Source organism: Apaloderma vittatum, unplaced genomic scaffold, assembly GCF_000703405.1.
Source record: "Apaloderma vittatum isolate BGI_N311 unplaced genomic scaffold, ASM70340v1 scaffold15832, whole genome shotgun sequence".
Classification (NCBI taxonomy): Eukaryota; Metazoa; Chordata; class Aves; order Trogoniformes; family Trogonidae; genus Apaloderma; species Apaloderma vittatum.
Window position 1 is genome coordinate 85,361 of NW_009704369.1, and position 23,994 is coordinate 109,354.

Consider the following 23,994-nt stretch of genomic DNA (forward strand, 5'->3'; position numbering starts at 1 on the left):
ATTTATTATTAATACCATAAAACTTTAACAATTCACAGTATCAAAAAGCTTTTCTTTCTGCAGCACTCTTCAGACTTTTCAGAGAAGTCAAAATCTCTTTAGATACTATTTTTAACTGTTAGGTAAAAGCTTTTCTCCTCTGCTTTCAGGTCCTTTTGAAAACAGTATCTTCCTGGCAAGCTATTACCATCCAGATCAGTAACAGAAATCCTGAGTTTTTAAAACTGGATATGTGTTATGCAAAGCACAAAACAGAGTACAAAATAAGCATAATGTGACTCTAGCTTTTGATGTATGCTAACCCCTGTTTTACAAAGGTATTTTGAGGAGGGCAGTTTACTTTTCAAGCTACTTCTTGGTTTAGATTCAAGCGTATTTTCATGGTGTGCAAATCAAGTTAACTAATAAACCTGATTTTAATGAAATTTTAGTTTACTTGATGCAGATCACTCTTAAAGCCCTTTGATGACTAAGTAGTCAGTACCCCATGATGAGGTATGTTCCTTCCCTGCTTAGTCAGGAAGAAGGGGAGCACAATTCTGCACTTTTACATGTGCACCAAAGAAAAAGGAGGTGGAAGGAAGAGAAATCACAGCTTTTCCTTATTTGTACATATTTTAAAGACATTTTCTATGAAGCTGTGCTTCTCCAAATTACAGGACAGAAAAAAAATCTTTGCTGACATTTCTAATATCATCTATCTTATTTAGGTTTCATTGTTTGAGTGAGAGTTATATTTTCATTAGGGCCTAAGCATCTTTCTTATAGATTTAGGCTATTGCCACCTCAACACTGAAGTACACCAAATAATTGCTTAAAGATCTCAGTTTAGGACTAAGTCTCTCATAAATAGCCTGAAAAAAAAATTGGACTAAAATGCAATAAAACTGAATCACGATGCTGTATAGCAGAATCTCTTATCTTAAAAGAAAAAGATGTGATTATTGTGTCTTCTTCACCTAAAGTTATTTTCAAAGGACATGACAGATTCTATCACTTTTTTCATTTCTCACTGATTTTCTCTTAAAACTTAACTTCCTAAAAGAATATTGCTTAGATTATTTGAAAATAGTAACTTAACCCTACAGAATTTGACTCCATATTTCTTTCAAGCAAAAAAACCCGTCTACAGTATCAAACTATTAAAATGATCTAAATGAGTCAAAGAAGGAAGTCAAGTTTTATTCACCCAAGATTGGAATGTTAAGTTCAATCTTTCTTTCCTCTTTCCTTTCCCCTCCTCCCCTTCTGTTTTTTTTTTCTCTCTCTTCTCTCTTCCTTCATGGGGACATGAAGAAAAATGAGAGCAGGCAATAAGGTCATGAAGATGTGGGTTATGAATGAGCACGTGTGTCCTCTGGCACACTGTCAATCACCAGGCTGATAACAATTCAATACAAACCATTCAGCTGAACTTTATAACAGCACTAGGTACAATAGCTCAGCTTTGACAGGCTGCTTTATTTTAGAGAAAGACACATACTCTGTATGTTAAGCGTAAGGTTGGTAAATGTGTGCAAACAAACCAAATTAAACATTTGTACATCTTGTTAATTATGTAGGAAAAACTGGGTACAGCAGTTATTTACCTTTCTGCCCTTAGTTACCACTTTGAAAATTTGTCTCTCCTACTGAATAACCCATGGAGAACTTGCGGCTATGCTTACCATAACATTTAGAAAATTACTGCTAATTATCTGAATGTCAAATCTGCATTTAACACATAATTGCAAAATTATTAAGTCCACCTAGAATACCTCAGAGAGAGAAAAACAGAAACAATTTCAATGTAGGGAGAGATTTTAAACTTGAAATGTACAGTTATAACTAAACTGAGGGATACAGAGGTATGCATGCTATGAGACTCTGAAATCTTCATAAAGAAAAACCAACAACCAACCAGTTAATGGAGCTACAACAATCTACAGAGTAGATTGTCCCAAAAGACAGGAAAATGTTACTGATCAGTATGCAACAGGATGAGTTTTACTTTAGGGATATGCTGCTGAAAATGATGAGTTTATCCAATTTTCAGTGACTTCAATGAAGAGTTATGATTCTCAGCACTGAAGAGAATATATTAAAAATAAGTTTTTCTCTATTTTTTCAGTTATATTTTCACAGAAATCAGAAATGCTATTTAGTATGTCTCTGTCTTCTATAAAAACACTTGAAAAAAACTATCAAGCTGATCAAATGGTATCTTTAAGAAATTATTTGATCCAGGCAAAATGTATCCTGCCTAAGTATGTTAGTATGCATGAAAAATTTGCTTCACTTTTAAGGATAACTTACAAAATCACATAATTTCATTTGCACAGTGCATTATAGAAAGAAGGAAAACAGCAAGATGAAACACTGATATTTCAACCTTCAAGTCTTTTATTAGACAGCCTGCATTTATTAGTCTCAGCAGGTTTTCATAATGAGTTAATGACAAAGCCCATCCATCCATCCCTTTCATTTCCTCCTTTGTGAAAAGCATTAAGATGATTTTCACTGTCTGATATATCTTTTCCCTAATTTTCATTTCCAAAATTAATCACTGTAATAAAAGAATATGCATTCAGCAAGAAACATGAATTCTAAGGAACAAATTCAATAAATAAACTTATACCACTGATGAAATTCCTTTATTGATAGGCACCCATTTTTGAGTTCTGGAATCTCACAGTCAATTCCTTCAGAGTATCAGATAGCATTAACAGTTCACCCCGCCACAAGTGCCAGCACTTGCAATATTTCTAAGAGCTAAATGGTAAGACTTTTTAGTTCTTAATTGCTGTAAGTGCTGAGTTGAGAAAAGTCAGTTTTCAAAAACACTTTGATAAAAAGTGACTGGCAATTCATCTGGAGACAGGATTTTATTTCAAGGAGATAGGCCTTTCAAGGAACGACAACTACGTTGCTCATTAGCAAAGTTGAAGTTATATTTTAAAACCTCCTATTTTGGAAAAGAACTCTATACTGGGCAGGCAAGAATAATTTATTTATTTTCTTTGAATAGTTCTGTGTCATCTTCTTAAAACATGGATTTATCCTGTCACAACTATTAAATCTACAAGATTTTGTTAGAGCATTTATAACCAAGCAAACTCCTGTATTGCTTGTTCGCATCTTTCTACATTCCCATGATACTCTTTCTACCAAATATCCTTTCACGTGCTTAGAGCCTTAAAATACATTTTCATCCTGTATGTTTTTCTTACCAATTGGAACAGAGAAATAAAACAATTCCCCTTTGTAAAAGAGGATTCATTCAGTGCCTTGTTCTACTTCATCCCATCTTCATTTCGTAGTGCCCTCAGCCTTCCTTTCCCCTCAAATGCAAAAATTTCTTCTTCATTTCCTAGCATAATTCACCTTCATTTGATTTTGGTTTTTAGGTAGCTTAAGGGATACAATTCTGATTGCTTGGATTTATTTTCTTTCCTTTGGTACTACAGGTAAGATCATTTCAATCACCTCAATTTCATCTTGTCTCAAATCTTGTCGCACCTTTGTTTTATTCATGTTATAGGGTTCTTCAGATTGTTCCCATTGTAATGTGGAGACAACTGTAATTCTCTGAAAGACTAAAGCTTGAAACAGAAATAATCACAGTTTCAAAACTCTAGGAAGACTCAGAAGAACTGTTACAACCCTCCATAGTGCCAAACATAAGGACACTGTGCTAAATATTGTGCAATGCTAGATTTCTTGGATTATAGAGGAAAAGTCAAAACTTATACTGACTGCCTAAACAAATGCAGAATGTATACAGTAAGCAATGTAACAAAACAGTTTATGAATCAAGACCATAAAAAGATATTTGCAGAAATGAGATAACCTCATATCTGTCATAGTTTTCCTCCTATAAAGAACACTCCGAATACCATATTTGAAGATGTGAGGCAAAATCACACATCACATTTCATCTTTCTGTTAAGCAGCTTCAACTCATGTTGTACAAGTGTAAAATCAAGGAACTTCAGAATAGTGTTGTTATCTCTTATCACTCTTTGTTCTGTAATAATTATATCTTAGATAATACTTTTTTTTTATTTTATCCCCTCCTCCGCCATTAACATTCTCCTTTATAAGTTGGGTTATGGAATGAAAGAAGGAATACCAAGTTGTTGTCCAAATAAGAGGTTCATGCCCCTAATAACTCTAGAAATGGTTGTGACATCCATGATGTATTCTGACCTCAGAGCACCCGGTGGGGTGGGAGGCTGGGCACAGCTGCTGAGAGTCTTGGAAAGTCTGTGCATGCAACCAGCCATGGTGAACCTGGGACATGGGCAAAAGTTGCACCTCAGGATCACAGATCACACTAGATACTGCCAACGTCTATTTGTCCAGGATGTCTTTTACAAGAATGCTGAAGCACCTTTCTTTTCATGCATGTTCATGCCTATCTATGTGTATGCACCATGTGAAGCAATTCAGATTGTGAAGATTTGCTTGACACTTTCACTGCTTTTACTGAATATTGAATAAAACTTTCAGCTAGGACAGAAAGTATTGCTAAACTGCACCTAGAAACTAACTGTGTCAGTTTTATCTGTGGCTGCAGAAGAAGAAAGAAAATACATCTCTCTCTCCTAAAAATAAAAGAAATTAATCTGATCTATAAATTCTCACTTTGAATTGGTGTTTAATACAAGCTAAATGGAAAGATTGATAAATTGCTCAACTCAGATACATATCTACCAGTTTGGATACTTATTCAACTTTTAATTGAATTTCAAACTTTTCAGGCAGTAGGACCAAACTTCACTTACTCATTTGCACATCTTGTCCTTGAACAATTTATCAATGAGTACGGCCAATCCTAAGCAAAACTGTTCTTTAAGTGGAGCATCTGACTCGTCAACCACATGGATCAAGGCACTGTTTGAACAACATAGTGGACAGGCAGAAGCTGTGCTGTTGGGACTAATTTTTCTTCTCTGAAACTTTGACACTTAGTGGCTTAGGTCTGAAGCATTTTCCTATTCACAGTGTCACAGTGTTTACAAAATCAGTTCCATGAAGCTAGTATCATGGCACCAGTCTGTGTGAATGTCCTCTCAGCTCCTCAAAATGTGCAGATTTGTTCATGAAGAATTAAAACATTATCATTGCAGCTGCTTGGAAAAATAAAAGCCCCTAGGTAAAGCCTCTGGCTGAACAAAACATCTGGAATCTTTCAGAGATTGTGTCTGTTTTAATCAATATTTCGGTTTAGCAAGTCCCCTTTAATACCATCTTGATTCTGTAAATAAACTGAATGTAAGGAGTAGGAAAACACATCTTTACAGGTATTCTGCTGAGGCAAAAATTAAAAAACTGGAGCGAAAAAAAAAGAAAGCAAGTACATGTATTTGCTGTAAACCAAACATACTTTTTTTAAAAGAAAAAAAAAGTAAGTTTCTTTTAGGTCAGTATGATAAAATTGTAAGACTAGTAATAATTCTTAAGACTAGCAATGGCAATTCTTAATTGTATACTGACATTAAAACTGAAGGTTTTACTAAATATTAAATCTCTTGCTTCTTCAAAGAAATGAGTCTGCAAGACAAGGATTGACATATATATTCCCTACTGATCATGAAATAATATCTTATAGTTTTTCAGACATACAAGAGACTGATTACTGTCAGTCAGGTGGCATCTCTAGTTTGATGTAATGTGAGGTTCACTGGGATATAACTACTTCCTTTGTGACATTTACAGCCTATTTCTATTCTATTAGAATATTCTTTTCAATTGGATTGTAGCTTTTGGACTTGTAGAAATATAGAAGAGATCCTCTGGGATATTAGATGAACAGAACAGGCTCAAGGGAATCAAAACACTCTAACTGAAAAAAATAGTGAGCTCTTTATATAGTCAAATCTCGATTAAGTATTTTTAAGCTTCACTGAACTGATCCTGAGCAAAGAGACGTCTTTAAGAAGTATGCCCAAGTCCTGTCTCTATAATATCTGATGGGTACAACCATATGACCACACCACCTCTAGATATTATTTGTAGGACCATTCAGGTTCTTCAGCTGAACACAGTAAAATTTTGTTCTCAAGCTGAAAAGATTGACTCTTTAAGACTGGTCTTTTCAAGGCAGCTTGCCTCTTTCGAACAGTTTTACTGCATCACTATTGTCAAGAGATTTCACATCTTACCTGGAGAAATACTTAATTGCTCTCTACAACAAATCTTGATAGAACTTGGAAGGAGGAGACTACAATTTGTATAGAGATTAAATTCTAGATATATGGACTTAAACAGACTATACTATTCACTAAGGCAAAGTCTAAGGCTAAAAATGTGCAGCTGGTGAGTCAGGGGAGGATTTTCATTAGCAGTTAATTCCTTTCCACATCCCACACACTCCTAAAGCAGCGAGGCTGAAAAAAAGAAAGGGAGAACTCTCATTCTTTTTAGCAACACTTTGAAGAAAACATCCGGTATGCGAAGTGTTAAAGGAATAGTAATCTACCTAAATCATTTTGTGACTGCTAAGAAACTTTTTGGTACCATATTGCCTCTGAACTCCCATTGAACACAATTCTGAACTGAATCACACTGTCAAAATTCTCAGAATAATGTGCACAGCAGAATACCTCAAATCTAATGAGTATTTCCATGTCAAAAATAACAAGAGTCATCTTCTGTTTTCTTGTCAATGAAATGAATTAGATGGTTCATGAATCAAAATTTAAATACTCTCTCTTCTGGATCACATTGTAAACTCTTATTTAAAGAACCGTTTCTCCCTTAGAGCTCAAACTAGATTAAACTAGAAGACAGTTAAGATACAAAGTTGTGCTAATCAGTGGAGGGAACACAAGGCAACAGTGAGCAGATGAGGGGAAGACCAAATAACACCTAAATATAGGCTGCAGATTTTCATTGGGTAAATGGCAGAGTGGGTTTATCATGCTGACACTTAATAGAACAAGTGATGTTTTTAGTTACCTAAATGAGACAGTATAAATGTCCAGAAAACAAGTCTAAGCAAATTATTTAAAGGCTGAAAGATGCTTCACATTTGTGCCTCGATTTATTGAATGCCTGGCCCATTTCACTGTGATTTCAAATAATGAAACACAGTTTTCAGTAAACTGAGAAGTTAGCTATAGAAAACAAGTGGTATTGTACAACTGCATTAGCCTAAGTTTCCACTGTGGTTTCATCCAACCTTTCTTCTTTTAATGAGAAGAGCAACATACATCCAAAAACCGATTATAATTATTAATCATAAAATGGCACCTGTGGTATCAAACTCTCCCCTACCATTATAATGAGAAACCTGCAATGAGATTTAATGCTTTATAAAAAAAGAGATGATTTTGGAAAGAAAAAAAAATAAGGTTATTTGCACTCTTTTGTTCTGCATATTTTGAATTGCTTTCCTGTTATTACGACTGGTAGAATTAAAACTAGTTAAAAATATTTAGTTGTATTTTTATTCAATGACTGCTATGCAACAAACAAAATTTTCACTAGTATGATTTCCATTATAAGAATTTTTTTTTTGCTTGTATGATTTTGAAAGCAAAGTAAAGAAACAGTCTGATTGTTTTCCTATATTATGAAAACCTGAAATGCTTCTACATGATTTTTTATAGATATAGTCTCAAGGGTTTGTGGGTTTGTCTGGTAACCTTACTCTCTTGAGAAAATAAGACCCTAATTCTTCTAAAAATTTCCTCCTATTTTGACACACCCAGTTATTTCTGGTTCACATTAGAGACCAGCATTACAGCTAATGATTAAATAATTCTCCTTATTTGTTAATTTCATAAGATAATAAAGGTAATTTTTAAAAAAACCATGTGCATTAGCCTTTGAAAACTTTCCATGTCATCTAAAACTCCTAGAGCTGAAGAAAAACTAGTATCACAGATAGATTAAGAGCCTCAACTAATCTGATGCGTGGGAGATAAGAAATGCAATTTTTACTGTTCTTTTACCTCTTTTTGGTGCTTCTGCTGAAGGCAAAATCAAATATACTCTGATGACCACACAGTTACATTGACGTATTCCAAGGACTTAATGCAAATTGTCTTTTTGATTCCTTATTTTAGTAATACTACATTATCATCTCTCATTACTTCATTAATTCAAACAGAACATCACACTAGCATTGTTTCTTCAGGCTTAAGCGCAGTACTAAAATTCCTCCTTGGTTTTTGTTTTTTGGTTTTTTTTTAAATTTTGCAGACATGAGCTGGCAAAACTTGCAGGAACAAGTTAGAAAAGAACGAGGCAAGGTGGGAAGTGTTGAGTGCAGCTGGACAACCTGAGGTGTGTGACTGAACCTAAAGACCTGTTAAAAGAATTTGAGTCTAAAAACCTAGATAAGAATCTCCTATGAACAGACTATGAGGTTTCCACAAGCCAATTAATCTCTGAGATGCAGTGACCTTCTCTCAGACAAGCAACACAAATTTACCAGGTTATGGAAAATCTTGTCTCCATAGTAAGTAAAATAGTGGGAAGAAACGAAGTCTCTCAGACTCCCATTACACTGACATTATTGGTCTCTGCTGCAAACGATAACTGCCTTCTGCCACTCTGTTGGACATCACTGCATGTAATGATAAGACAGTTCTACCTAAAGCAGCCTTTCATTTTCCATTTAGTTCTCCATTACGTAATGCAATGGCACCAACCTACAAATACAAATGCAGGTTATTACAGTCACAAATACAGGTATTAAAGTTACCTAGTCTGATTCTTGCACAAAATGAATTGGAATCAGATATTTGCACCTTTGTGAAATAAATTACAGCGAATACAGAAATACAGCAACACAGCTGCCTTTTTTTTTTTTTCCTGAAGCTGTTGTGGATTCAAAGCTAGAGACTAGAAACTGAAAAAAATTTAGAAGCATAAAAAAAAAAATCAACTCTTCATGTTAAGACTCTCTATTGATGCATCAAAGTAATTTTAAGCACACTAGAGCTTCATAGGACAAGCCTAGCTTAGATCAAAGACTGCCAGAAACTGGAACATCTTCAAGACACTAAAAATGATCTGTGAATTAAAAATAAAAGTTGCATTAAAGGAAGATGAAACTGGAAACAAATTAATGTTCAACAACGAAGACTAGTGTTACATTTGTGCTTGCTGAAGTTTTGCTGGTATAACATCTGCTCAGTTCAGTCTGTGTTTGACAAAAGGAAGATGCTTTTCTCAGTGGAAGATTAAGCGGCCTTGCGATGTAAAAAGAGATGAGATAGGAAAAAGGAAAAAAAGAATGTTCTTCCACTCTTCCTGAGGTTAAAAGGAACTCCTACAAATGTTCAGTGTGTTTTTTTTCAAGTGGAATTGCTGACCAGAAAAATTAGATTCTGTTTGGGGATTTTTGGGTCTGATCAATGCTATACACTTTCTAAAAGACATCAGTAGGTAGTGGGTTACATGTTAAATAAATTTCTAAATCTACCTATTTGGAAGAAAGAATAAGAAAAACTAATAAAAATGCTCAAATCTTGAGGCTACTTCTCTATCATTTATACAAAGACCTTTCATCTTCATAAAAATAGGTCTTTCAGAGCTGCTATATAAAAAAAGACCTGATTTTGATGTCTGTTGCTTCAGTAAAAATCATTAAACAGCAGCTCTATGATCCTTAAAAGAACTCTGCTCTGAGACATGCTTAAATCATAACTTTCACTGTTGAATGTCTGCCCTGAAAAGCATTAGAAAAGAGCGAGAGAAGTCTGACCTGCAAAGATCCCAGAGATGCTTCAAAGCCTCATAGACTAAAAAGCGGCAATGTAACCACTATCACTCTGTGAGATTATGAGACAATAAATCAATGAAATCACTCCCAGAGATCTGCCGCTTGGGGAAGGAGTTCAGTGAAACAACACTGGAGAACTGTGCAACGTGGAGACTGAAAGTGCATGTTTCATCCACATCACATTGCGCAATACGGCACCAGGCTGGGACAGAAAATAGGATAGTGGTATTAGCCCTGAAAGACAGGGCTCGTGATTCCAGGTGTAATGTTACAGGATATTGTTGTGTTGCTTTGACGGTTTGGTATGCATCACGCTGTCCAAGTCTGTCAGCTTGCTCAGTTTTCTAATCAGGTGCTGCCCTGCCTGACAGAGACATGACCTTAGTTACGTTAATACTTTTCTACTCGTTGTCCTCATCTCCCAAGGGAGAAAAAGGTCAAGTTCTCTAAGAATTTAAACAAAAAAATGCTTAATTCACAGACAATTTCTCTCATATGTGTTTCTAGAAACACAATGATTTTAAATTACAAATGTTCAGATGAATCTCATGTCTTCACAAGCAAGATCCAAAATTCTTTGACCTTTCTTCAAAATAAGATTTTGCCTTCAAAGCACGTCCAAATTTATTATTCCAGCTCACCAACTCCTTGGAACGAATGCTTATGTCTGGATGTAGTATAAGAATTCTATGCTTCCAATAACTCACAGTTAAGAAGGCTGAAATAATTTCCTAACATACTTACTTGAGAAAATAAAACACCCTGAATGGTGTCTGCCCTTATCTATGGTTGTGCATATTTGTTTGCCCCTTCTGTGTAAACTATTTTTGAGAAATGATACTTTCACTCAAAACTGACTTGTTTCTATGAAATCATTGTCTCAGTTTCAATTTACTTGGAGAGATGCTTATGTCACGAGGTCAAAATCAAACCTACAACAATCCTGTTTGAAATAACGCCTAAAGAGGTGCTGTTTCAGATTTTGCATTCAATTCAGGAAATATAACTACAAAATTCTCGTGCTCTGGGAAGTAAAGCTGCCTTTAAAAGTTAACCTTCCTTTCTTTCTTGACAAGTAATATTGTATTTCACAGTATCCCCACTGGTTTCCTTCAAGCTTCTGGGACTAAGGTAATATGGCCTTGCTCTCATTAGTCAGATCAGACATTTCATTGACTCAAATACAACTTTTAGTAATATTTCAGAGGTCAACAGTAAGAGTAATGAGTTTAAAACTGCGTTCCTTTTGAGAGCTACAGATATTCATTAAATGAAAGCCATTGTCCCTGCACTGCTGTGTGAAGCCAAATTCTACTGAATGTGTATTTTCTTGGCTTTAGCAAAGGAAAACTATTTGAAATAAACAAAATGTTAGTTATATCCATATATCTATTTCATCCCTATAAAAATATTAGAAAACTTTATGCTTCTGCATTAGATTTAAAGAATGTATCTTAAAAGTTTATTAAGTCTTAAAAGGGCAAGTGAAAAACCTACACATTCTCTAAATTGTTTGGAGCATGATTTGAAGTTCAGTAGACTCTTAATTAAAACACTCAAGCAAATATTTGAAAATTTAAAGTTTGTTCCTCTAGTTGCACAGTGATCAGATAATCTGCTTTATGGCCACCTGAACCCAATGAAATTTATAACTTCTACATTAATGGGAGGAGTTGTCTGTTTTTCATGAAGCCAGTGAGAAGAATGAATGTAGAAATACAGACTACTTCAAGCTGTGAAGTAGAATAAGTTGTTTCCTCAGACTTTATTCTTTAGTTAGACTTCCCATTGAAGTAGGGTTAATGATATTGATCAGTGAAAAATTCATTTTAAACAATTTGATCCTAGAAATACAAAGGTCCAGAAGATATCAGCTGGCATCTGCAGCATTCCTGTGGCAGGTTTTCCTGTTGACAGCTCAGGACGGTAGGCTGCTCCACTAAAACCAGCCAAGGAATTACAAAAAACACCATGAATCTTCCATACCCAAGCTGTCACATCTGCTAAGCTAGACATTTCTACAGTACTAGCCCTCTCTTCTCCTCTGTGTCTTAGGCTAGCAAAAAACAATAACTAAAACAAGGGAATAACTGTGATGGTTTCCAGCTTTTGCAGAGGAGCCAAAGCAGTGAGGTGACGGGGTCTGTGCTGCACCAGCCCTGAGCAGCCGGAGGCTGGTTGCTAGCTCCATCTGCCCCTTGCAGCAAGGTTAATCTGTCACCATGGCTGTGCCAATGTAGCCCTGCTTGTCTTGCCATGAGCTGGACAGGACTTCTCCTCCTCCTGAATATCGTTACAACTTTTCTCATTTGTAACTGGATAGAATTAATTAAATAGTTGAATAAAGTCCACTGAAACTTCCTAATGAGATCCTGAGTATATTGGTCTTGTCACAGTCAGCAGAGGTAGTCAGTGATTGCAGGTTTCACCTTCCTTATTCATCTGCATATTTCATTTTAGAGGCTTGATTCAAACCCTTGAAAGAGACCCCCTCCTCAACAGTATTTTTTACAATGAGGTTGGTGAAATACTGGAACATGTTGCCCACATCCCTGTAAACATTCAAGGTGGAGAGGGCTCTGAGCAACTGGATCAAGTTAAATGTGTCCCTGCTCGCTATAGCAGGGTTGGACTAGAAGAAAGGTCCCTTTCATCCCAAAACATTCTATGAATGTACAATTCTAAATTATCTTTTTAATGACAAAGTGTATTCATAGGGCAATTAACACCAATCCCACAAAAACTATCTTCAACAAACAGTTTTATCCTTTGACTGTTGTTCTTTTCCCACTGTGATACTTAACACTTGATTCTTTTTTATCACAGAAACAATTTAGGAGTTTATGTCAGCAGAACAATAAAATGTGTCATTCCTTTCACCTAAAAATTCTTGCTTGGCTCTTCAGAAGCACATTTAAAATTAACCCTGTTTCTTCAGACTCATAAAATAAACCAGTACTGAGTGCCAGTGAGGAACCCCACATCACCGCTAAAACAGAGATAGTGGATACGCTGCAGTTTAGATTCAGAGTATCTCCTGCAATGGAATATATTCTCTTACAACTGCCACAGGGATTCGAAGTATCTCAAAATCTCACTGCAGTAGCAACGTTTTGACTAGTTAGATCAAAATCTCTTCTGGTAATGTTCTGTTTGCCTGGCAAGCTTTTGCACTGCTATTACACACTTTGTAATTTCAATTTAGTTGGATAGTGAGTTGGATATTGCAGTCTCTATAAATAGCTGCAATGTCAACATCTTTCATTTCCATAAATGTTTGAAGAATACTGTTATTTTGCAACTAGCTCAATGACCCATAATTTTGATTGGATAATTATTCCACACAGAGAGAGATTTATATGAAGGCTATGTAGTACAACTTGGGAGTTAAAATCAGTAACTGTGGAGAAATTCCCTTAGAAAATGAATTTGTTTTCTCCAACTGCAAACCTTAGTATAAAAGTCCATGCCTGGCTATAGTATCCCTCTTATGATCCTACAGTTTTATTGGTTATATCATAATCTGAGATATTATGTTAGTATTATGATAGATAATTTTTAATCTTTCTGAACATGGACAAACAATACAAACGTTAAGAGAAAACAGTAATACATAACATAATATCTTATTATAATTTTTTTCAACTATGATGTTCAGGAGGAGGAGAAATGTCTTTCTCATTCTGCCTCATCGTATTGTTAATTCCTGTGACACTGGTGTGCACAGTGTTCACTCTCAGTTCAAGTTCTAACAGATGTGATGATTTTAGCTACAGGCAGTTTGCTAAGTCGTCAAAACTGGGATGGGAAATTCCTTCCCAGGTCATCTCCTCTTCCTCATATTTTCAACTAGTCACAGTCTACTGATCTGCCTTCACTGACATTAACTTCAAATCAAGAAATACTCCAACTGGGTATAAATGTATTGGCACTGCAATTTGAACTAGCAGGAGAAGCTTCAGTCTGACTTCCCATGACTGTGTGTTGTTTGATTAGATTTGATCTGTATAGACACTGCTAAACAGAAAATCTAATTATAATACTGATGTAGAAATCCTTATAAGCAACATAACTGGTAAACTATGCTGATTTGCAAAACAATCCAGGACACAATAATGAGAATAATTTTCCTATTTCCATATAGAATTCTTTCCTTCATTAAAAAAAAAATTGCATAAGAAAAATAAGTTGTTAACCAAATGTCTCGTATTTACACTGACTTAAAAAATCTCTTTAAGGTCATTGGAAAAAAAGGATTTAAAATAACATAAAAATAACATCTAAAAAAAATTATTAGGATAGTAAAATTAGGTGAAAATAAGAAGAAGGCAATGCCTCATTGTAATAAGAATACACAACAAGAGAAAACATAAATCATATCTTCCATGATCCGATGAATATTCCCAAAACCTAGAGAAAATAAATATTACCAGTTGTGATCTAGAAAATTCTATAAGAGTCATATTTGAACATTATGTTTCAAAAATATTAAAAAATGAAGTAGGAAAAAAATCTCTACAGGCTTTTATCAAAAGGGAAAACTATAAAGAAAACTCTGCTGAAGTAAAATAAGAAAACTCTTAAATCCCTTTGTCCATCCTGAGGGTAGAAAAAAAAAGAATTTTAACTACTAGACATGCCCTTCAGAAACAAGATCCCAACAGAGAATAAATATCTCTTTAAAATTAATTTTAAATGGTGTGGTTTGTTTGATTTTCTTTTATTTCACCTGTTCTGTGTCCTGTTTAACTCTTTAAATTCATTTTAGGTGGTGTGGTACATTACTATTTTCACTGCACGTGATAAAATAAGATACAATTATTTTCTGTTTTTAAGGCAACTGTCCATGCTGCAACATACTTAATGTGATAATTACTGTATGCAATCAAGAGTGGCAATTTAAGTGCCAATGACTTACACATACTAATGCAGCTGCTATTTATTTTCCACCAAAGTTAGTTTGCAAGTTAGGTTTGCTTAGTTTTAATGGTAAACTAAAATGCTCATAGTTTCAATACTTGGGTGCTACAAGATACACCTTTGAGAAATGTGATGAAAACACAATTTGAACTTTGAGTTAAAAAATGTTTAATTTTGCACCTTTTTCATTGTAAGAAATGAGATCTATTTTTGTTTTCAGTTTTGAATACATTACCAAATAAAAGTTGTTTTCAATCAACAATTCATTTAACTTTTTAAAATCTATTTGCTTCCTTTATGGATTTGAGCTTTTCTAGGGAAAAAAGCTGTATACATACACCCCATTACCTATACAACTACTTGATAAGTGGCTTGTTGTCATTTGTAGGTGCTTGCACTAATCCATTAAAAAAAAAAATCTCCTAATGGCTGTCAAAAGTCTGATTGTTCTACATTTCAGGCAGAGTCAGCCTTTAAAGACTTTAAAGACTATTGAAGTGTTTTATCTTCTGAATTATTCTCATAATATCCAGAAAATTTGAGAAACAATTTTTAGCAATTTGTTTTCAAGGGCAAAATATGATTTATCATTAAAGTTAAGGCAGTCAATATGTGCATTGTCAGTATGCTAGAAATTTTAATGCAGTTCACCAAAATAATTTCTACCCCAAGACTTTCTTAGAGATACTGAAGAAAGAGAAGTTAACAGATACGTGGCAAATAAATGGAACCATGATTCATACATGAGTAACTAGAATTCCCTGTGCAGATACAGGTAAGCACAAATACACAAAATCTCATTTGCAAAGGTCTCTACTGCATCTAAAACACATATATTTGGTCATTGTGTTGCCACACCATTAAAATACCCAACGGCATTAAAATCCACAGCATGCACAGGGAAGTGAAATGTATGCTTCTGCTACACTAATTATCTACATTTTACTCAGAATCCTATTATGATTTTTAACTTGCTTTTACAAGCATTTAATCCTTTTTCTTTTTGATAAACAACAAATATTCAATTTAAATGAATAACTAACTAGTTGGGGAGGTTTATATAATTTTTTGTTATACCACGTTTAGTGAAGAAAATCCCATTTCTAAAGAAAATTAATTACATATTCTCTGCCTATCTACATAAAAAGATAAATCATTTAATACAGTCATATTTTTTGCATGTTACCCTCACTTTGTGGAGGCTACTAATTCATTTTTTGGTGGATGACATCCTGATAGCAAAAAAATATGAAAATAGCTCTTACATGGAGAATATCAAAGAGAAAGGTACCATATGTGAAGAGTGAAAATGGAAAGAGGTTTTAAAAGTATTTTCTCTTTTTTTGGAAGAGAAATGGTAAGCGCATTTTTAAGAGGCCAAAGTAATAAAAAGCAGCACTGAACTAGGAGGCATGGGGGAGCTCTTTCCAGTCTTCAGGCAGAACAACAGTACCTCAGAGTGCTAAACTATTCTACTGGAGCACATAGACCCTTACAGATGTCAAATTTTCAAAAGAAATAGTTTATTACCTTAACTAGAACTTGGATATGTCCCATTGCTTTTGATGACTTGAAGTACCAGAAGCTCATCACACAAGTTCCACTTGATTCTTTCCACCTGGAACTCTTCACATGGGTTTTTCCACTTTTTAGGCCTATTGCAGTGGCCTCAAGATACAGGAATTGTCCTGAAATCAAATGATGCATTACTGAAAAATTGTTTTGGACATTCAAATTGATTCCAAAACTCAGCAAAGTAAATGCAGAGACACAGGAAGTAGAATTCCCATTTAACTCCAATGTTAGTGAAAATCAGTTTGGGGTAAAAAAAATGACTAGATCACATTCCTTGTGTCCTTTTTGTATCAGGAATAAAGTGGAAGCAGCTTAACATTTGGATGAGCCTGTGCAGAAGTGAGAGAATACTTGCATGTTTCCCAGCTGCTCTGATTACGTCCTTGCCCAACAGCATCCGCTGCTATTTTGACAGCACATTATACAACAGCCGCATAGTGATAAATTTCAGGATGAAGTTTTCAGAAAGACAATCCTCAGAATAGCAAGTCATACTATACAAAAACTTGTGAAACAGGCAAAAAGCCTTCATACATTTATAAATCATTAGGTACCCCTAATGATTCATACTACCTTTGGCCATCTGTACTATTTAGTGTATGAATATTAACTCATATTTAAATTAAGCAATCAGAGGAAACTGCAAAAAAATTGCCTACAGAGAATGCTTTCAACACTGGCATGTGGAGTTTTCAATTTTTACTTTTAATGAGGAGCATAATAAATTTTTCAAGTTTTCAAATTAATTTTTCTCCTTTGTACAAAATCAAAATGTATAGTTCACATAAACATAAATGTAGTATAAATAACACATTGTTAAATTATAATTTCACATCTAGTGAAGTTTGTATATGAATTAGAGAAAAAAACCCCAAATTTTATTAGAGATAGAGTAAAAATTGGTTAATTTAAACTTTGAGAATTCTCATAGATGTTTGCAATAATGTTATGGGATGAGGAATTTGCATTTTTCCTGTGGTGAAACATATATTTAACAGTTGTAGTGACACATTCATGACGATATTTCAAAAAAATACTATAAAATTGGAAAAATCAAATGAACTTATTTTTTCTATATGTACTGTTTTGTGTGTTGAAAGAGCCATATACATAAACACCATGAGATAACAAAAGCATGTCACATCATGGCATCAGTGTCTGCTAGGAAGATGTGGCTGGACTCTGCACTGGCCGTGTTGATGTTTGTTAATACCTGTTTAATACTAGACAACTGAGTTCTGTCTGGAGGAAACCAATATTTCACAGTCTTTGCAAGGAAACTTGAGTGACTGAAGTGGCAGACAAGGGATGCTCTGAAGGACCTCTTGATCTGCATGGCTGCGACCAGCACTGTGGGACAGTGGGCTGATCTCAGCTAGCCGAGTTTGGCTAGGAGATAACAGGACAATGCACTTAATTTCAAAGAGAAAGATGTAATTCTAGCCATAAGCAGAATTTCAACTTTTTAATGTTAAAAACAGAGGTGCTAAGAGTGGAGTTAGAATTAAGCAACTGTTAGAATTAAGCTGTGGTTTTGGAAGTACGTGCTGAAATTTGTCTTTGTATAGGAACCGATCACAGAATACTGCAGTATACTCTGCCATGTATGACAAAATTTTAGCAGCTGAGCAGAATTTTGTTTTGGTTCTCTTGTGATGAACACAGTTATTAAGCGCTCTCCGTTCTAAGAAGAGATAACTGTGTGTTTTGGCCAAAACAAACCAGGAGCTGTACTGCCACACAAATTATTTATTTATTTTAAATTACCTGAAATTAAACTATGAATAGTCACTATGGGTAACTATAAGCTGCTTGGAAATTAGCTCAAGCTCTGGAGGAGCAGGTCCCAATGGATCGCAGAGCTGAGCTAACTCATCCTTGCAAGCTGCAGGGAGAGAAAATGCCTCTCTCCTAACAAGTAACAAATTACAATAACAAATTATCTCACTTGTCTCATGCAGGACATACAGCCATACTTAAAGGGGAAATACTTGAGAAATAATTTTTCTTAAAGTGATTTTGCAAGAGTAATTAATATTTTGATATTGTTATACATCTAATTCATTAAAAATGACATCCTAATTAAACCTGTTAGAACCCCCCTGCTGCCTGTGAAGGGAGGTATGAGAAGCTCTGGTTACATCTCGTTTGTGAACTGACAACATACCAGTTCTGTTTCCGAGCGTGTGGTCCCTGGGAGGTCTAAGACTTTGAGGTGAGCTGACCCCTAGCACCCAGTTAAAGTTGTCTGCCAGGGAGTTTTGCCAGCCACAGCAGCCGTTCTCAAAGGTGCAGGAAGTTCCGCATTCACTCTCATCTGTATTATCCCCACAGTTGTCTTCAAAATCACAGCTTTGTTCTGGTCTGTAACACTTGCCATTCTGACATGGCCAATAGCCATGTGAGCAGGAGCCTGAAAAGAGAAGAATGAGGGTGTCCTGGTGAATCACACTGCCATGCATCCCAGCAAGGTTACTGGAAGGTTACTGCTCAGAGAGTCTGATATTTAGGAGGAGGAGGGTGGTCCAGAGCAGTTTTATTAAAAGCCTTTGGTTCCCCTGAAGTGCCAATCCATTATCAGTTTATTTCTTTTGTATTTTTTCAAGAGATTCCCTAAATAAGTGACTGTTTCCCTTGTAAAGTCTTTGAGGGCAAGTTCCAGCCAGGCATTCCTTCACTAACAAAGCATTCTAGTCTGACTTAATTGCTGACATTCTCCTTTCATGTGGTGTAGGATTAAACCATTTCATTTTAGCTGCAAAGTTGAGCTTAGCTTTAGCAGCCTCAATTTGGAAGAAAAGGCTTTTCTATTTTAACTACAGAGGTTTGTCTTTTAATGGATTTTTTTTTCTTTTTTCCTCTTTCTTTTTTCTTGCAGACGAGTTCAGTGGGTTGATACTGTCTTCTTTTTTTTGTGCAGTATTCCTGGCATTACTGAGGGATAATTCTGCTATTGTACAGCCTAAAAATTGCAGGACTCATTTAACAGCATCTATTTCCAAGCTCCATGTTTTCATTTCAGATCAGTTTCTGCTGGGCTCTGGATAAAAAGCAGCCCCTTCAGTACATTCCCTAATTAGGAAATTCTGAAATGGTCCATTCCTATGTCCGTTCTGCTCTGCCAACAAGAAATGCACAAGCATAATTTTATCTATAAATAGAAGTATCACTATATTAGCTCATTGGATGTAAAATTAAAATATGTACATGTATGAAAGTTGTACAAGTATGGGAAGAATCTAAACTAACTGATTGAAAATCACATAAAGCCAAAGCCATGTTTCCACTACCATCATGGTAATTTAAAAGAGGATCTAATGGTGCTAAATGAAATTCACACAAAGCTAGATTTTATTAAAAGGTTAGAATAACTAATTTATTAAAAAAAGAAAGCAAGAGATGGGAAATCAGCTGGTGTGTTGGCAACCTCCATCCCTAGGACTTGGTCTATGCCAGACTTTAAATTAGAAATGTCCCAGACTAAGTGAAAAACCTTTGCTGTAGGACTTTGGTTAAAATGAAAACAATCCTTGGATTTCTATATGTTAGCTAAAGAAAACAAACATTAATCCCACTTATTATTAAAAAAGAGAATAAATAAATGAAAATAAACATTTGAATACCGTAGAAATTTCTAGCAAGTTTTCCAGAGAAATTATTAATTTTTAATTCCTGATTTCTTAGTAACATAAAAGCATGTATCATGTTTGCTCTAGAAGACTGTGTATGATTTGGCTTATTAAGTTGATCAAAGAAAGAAGGAAAAAATCTTGAATAGAAAGAAGCAAGCAGAATAATAGTCTGATAATGACTTAGAAAGTCAAGAATATTAGGCATAGGTCTCCAGAGACAGAGACAAAGAAAATGGGTACTAGAAGAAAAACACTTGTTTGACGTTCACAGTCAAAATTTATGAAAGCATAAGTGTTATTTTTATTAGCACATAATCTCTGAAAATGGTCTTGGCCAAAAGAACAGAGTAGATGTATTGATGTATCACTCAGTGTCTAAATATTGCAACCTGCAAGAGATTTGGAGTCCATCAGAAACTTCTCTGCCTATCTGCTGAAGAATACCATTCATCTGTGTTGTTTCCCAAAGGGTGACGGAAGTTTGTTATAAAATCAATGCCCAATTTAAATGACATCTATTTTTAGGAGCTAATTATTATAACCCTATATCCCTTTTATGTGATTGTACTAAGGATTTAAATAAAAAAATTATTTTGTCAGCAAACCAGGAATTCAAATTTCAGGATGCAGCCCATGCTTGAAAATACTTTTCCTTGTTGTTCATCATGATTGATAATTGCAGTAACTACTGCATTTTGAGGTCTCTTTGCAGCACTGCTTCCAAATTTGGATGAAAAAAAAAGAAAAGTAGAGTTGAAAAGGGGAAGTCCTTGTTTTCTGAGAAAAGAAAAACAGAAAAATCCATCTTGAATCCTGGCATGAATGAATCTTTTCAAGCATGTGTAATGAACGATATTACACTGTCTAACTGAGTCTGTAACGTGACTTGTTTCTGGATGTACTTCCATAATAAGTTTTCTCTTTAAATCACATATTTCTAAGGTTTTGTAATTGTAAAAACAAACAACCCTAACAATCCAAACACTGTGATATATATATACTTGTGGGTATAATACAGATATCTTATTGAGAGGAACTTCTCCTTAGCAAGGTTTAGTACATTTTTCCTCCAAACAGAGCTTCTTAAACATTTTTAGTAGGTAGAATTTTTGCCTTATGTGGTAATTTCTTCAAGACAGTAGGCTGCAATGGACCCAAAGGAATATTTAGTGTCTTTCTGATCAATAATCTCTGAATAGAGGAGGACTGACATGACCGAGGAAAACATCTTGCACTGGTCAATAATCCCCTTGTTTTAGATACACTGAGCAAAATCAACAGACGGAACATTTATATTTTAAAATATGTAATTAGGACAAGGATTAATCACCTTTATTTTACACAGGTATTTTTCTTAAGTGTATTCTGAAAAAAATGTACCTGCAAATATCAAGGGGAAAAATAATCTTTGTAGCAGAACTGAAATTAGGTTTATGTTCTACATCAATAGATTTTGAATAATAATAAATATGGTGTGGTATATATAATCTTTGAAGTCACAGTCTATTTGACAACAGGACTTTTCTATGAGATAGCTAATTTCTATATGACTTTATATCAAAGTAATAACTTTATTGCTTGTTCAGGTCCTTTCTGAAAATGAACTCAAATAAAATTTAAATCTTCTAAAATACATTCCATTAACGTATGATAAGGTGATGCACAAACATCTTTTTATTTATTAATTTCTTTTACTTTCTTTTACTGAGAAGAACTCGATGTTTTCCACTATCACTTAAAAGGTCTTAAGATCCTCAGATGACCTTCCTAAGTCTCTGGTGTTTTATCACCTAAATTATTTATCAGTTCTTTGTTCCTCCATAATATTTAGTTTGCTTTTTATATCAGGGTGAGAATCATTCATTCTTCGTTTTATGAAGGTAATAGTTTTGGGGTTTGTTTGGGTTTTTTTTTAATACCACTTGTTACTTTACCATTAAAATCCACTACAAGTTCTCACAAGGTGTTTGGAGTCATATCTAAGTATGCAATCATTTAATTTACACTCAGTATCGATGAAAACAAATTGTGTCATATTTTTGGGGGTTAACTATGAAAGATTCCCAAAGGAATTGTCTGACTACACACTTCTGTTAAGTTGCCAAATGGAGCCCTATTAATGCAATTTATCAGATATAAGCTTAAGGAATAGCTTGATAATGTTCTGTAATTACCTGTAAGAAGTCAAACACTGATAGCAGAAAGCTCTAATCCAGTAGGAAAAAACCTCAACATTACATGATGGAAAATTATGTTAGTGAAGTTCAAATGAAAATAAAATTATTGAGAAGTTAGTGATTGAACAGATAATCAAAAACTAAGACAAATTCCCTATCACTTAAGGGTTTTAAATAGGGACTAATTTTTCTTCCCAAGAGATATCAGATAATTTTAAGTTAAACTAAAATATAAATGAAGGAAAACTTTAGAAAAAACAAACTGGTTAGTGTTTAAAGTACATATTAATAGCAATGTCTTTCTGGTTTTAAAAATCAAAGTGTAGTTGCAGACCTTAATTTACTTATATAATTACTAGAATTTACAACAGATAAACTATGTGTTTAAGCACGTCTATAGCAGTTGCAAAATAGAGATGAAAATTTCAAATTCTCCATTAGATTACAGTCTTATTGAAGTTGTTCCTTTACATATCTTTACTTATTGGAAATAAATTATGTAAAATAATTAAACTGATAAATATAAATAAGATCAGAACTTCTGGAAAACTGCAAAAATATGATTGTATATGCGCTTACACTAGTTATGAGTCTAGTAATAAAATTTTAACACTTAAATGTTTCTTTTTCAGTTCTTTTTTCATACCAGCATTGTTTTAAAATCACCAGCAAGCTAATTCATGTTTTAGAATGACAGGAAATTGACTGGTGATGAGGATATTCCAGCTAAATTTAAACTTCTCAAATTTAATGGTATCATCACCTATGTTTTCCAAAACTAAATTCAGTCAAATGAATGGTCTGGTTGACAACTCTCAGAAGTATCAGAATAACACATCAATAGGCTTGAAAAGCTACGTCTGCTTCAAAATATTTTCAACACATTTTATGTACAGTCACACAGCTAGAAGTATCTCTGTTCCTAAATTAAAGCTACAATTCCTGTAAAAACCATAATCTAGTATAGAGGCCAGAGTAATCAATCAGGATAACAGATCGACATCTCGAGGAAAGGGGCTCTCTGGATAATTTACATCTATGAGTTTTCCCCTGCAAAAATTACTCCGTTATCATTCTTACTCTAAGTTGACATTGTTGTATGACTGAATTGTAATGTGTCCTTAAAAGAAAAAAGTTAACATCTTTCCTCTAATATCTCACCAGTATACCTAAGGACATAAAATACTTTCATCACAGTTGATGATGCACAGTAATAATGACTTATCAGCACAGAAATGTGAAAAGTACATCTCATTTTAAAAGCAAAGCTTTGGAAATTACAACAATTTTTTAAGACTTTCAAAAGTTGAAGTGCTGGGAAACTTAGAAACTACTGCACATTATCAGGTCTCTCTTTTTAAATAATTGCTTTTCTCTAAGATTAAGTGCAAACATTTGAACTTTTGGTTTTCATAGATTCATTCAGGTTGGAAAAGACCCTTGGGATCATCGAGTCCAAACATTAATCCTACTCTACAATGTTCACCTATAAACCACATCCCCCAACACCACATCTAAATGACCTTTAAACACATCCAGGGATGGTGACTCAACCACCTCCCTGGGCAGCCTATTCCAGTGTCTGACTACTCTTCCTGCAAAAAATTTTTTCCTAGTGTTTTTTCCTAGTGCTACCCTGTTGCAGTTTGATGTCATTCCCCCTTGTTCTATCTCTAGTTAGCTGTGAGGAGAGACCAGCACCAACCTCTCTACAATGTCCTTTCAGGTAGTTGTAGAGAGTGATGAGGTATCCCCTTAGCCTCCTCTTCTGCAAACTAAACAGGCCCAGCTCCTTCAATCATTTTTCATAAGATTTATTCTCCAGGCCCTTCACCAGCTTTGCTGCCCTCTTCTGCACTCACTCCAGCACCTCGATACCTCTCTTGTATTGAGGTGCCTAAAACTGGACACAATACTCAAGGTGTGGCCTCACCAGCTCTGAGTACAGAGGGACAATCACCTCCCTACTTCT

The 23,994-nt window shown here is 34.7% G+C and overlaps 1 protein-coding gene across 1 annotated transcript in view; it reads right to left on the reverse strand.

Moving 5' to 3' along the window:
• The window catches only part of LOC104270614 (MAM and LDL-receptor class A domain-containing protein 1-like), a gene marked incomplete at its 5' end in the record, with an annotated part of 114,384 nt that overhangs the window by 59,881 nt on the left and 30,509 nt on the right, over window positions 1-23,994 (reverse strand). Inside the window, 2 exons of the mRNA XM_009865025.1 lie at window positions 16,169-16,326; window positions 18,381-18,626. Of these exons, the coding sequence (XP_009863327.1) occupies window positions 16,169-16,326; window positions 18,381-18,626 (404 nt within the window). The remainder of the gene's footprint in view (window positions 1-16,168; window positions 16,327-18,380; window positions 18,627-23,994) is intronic.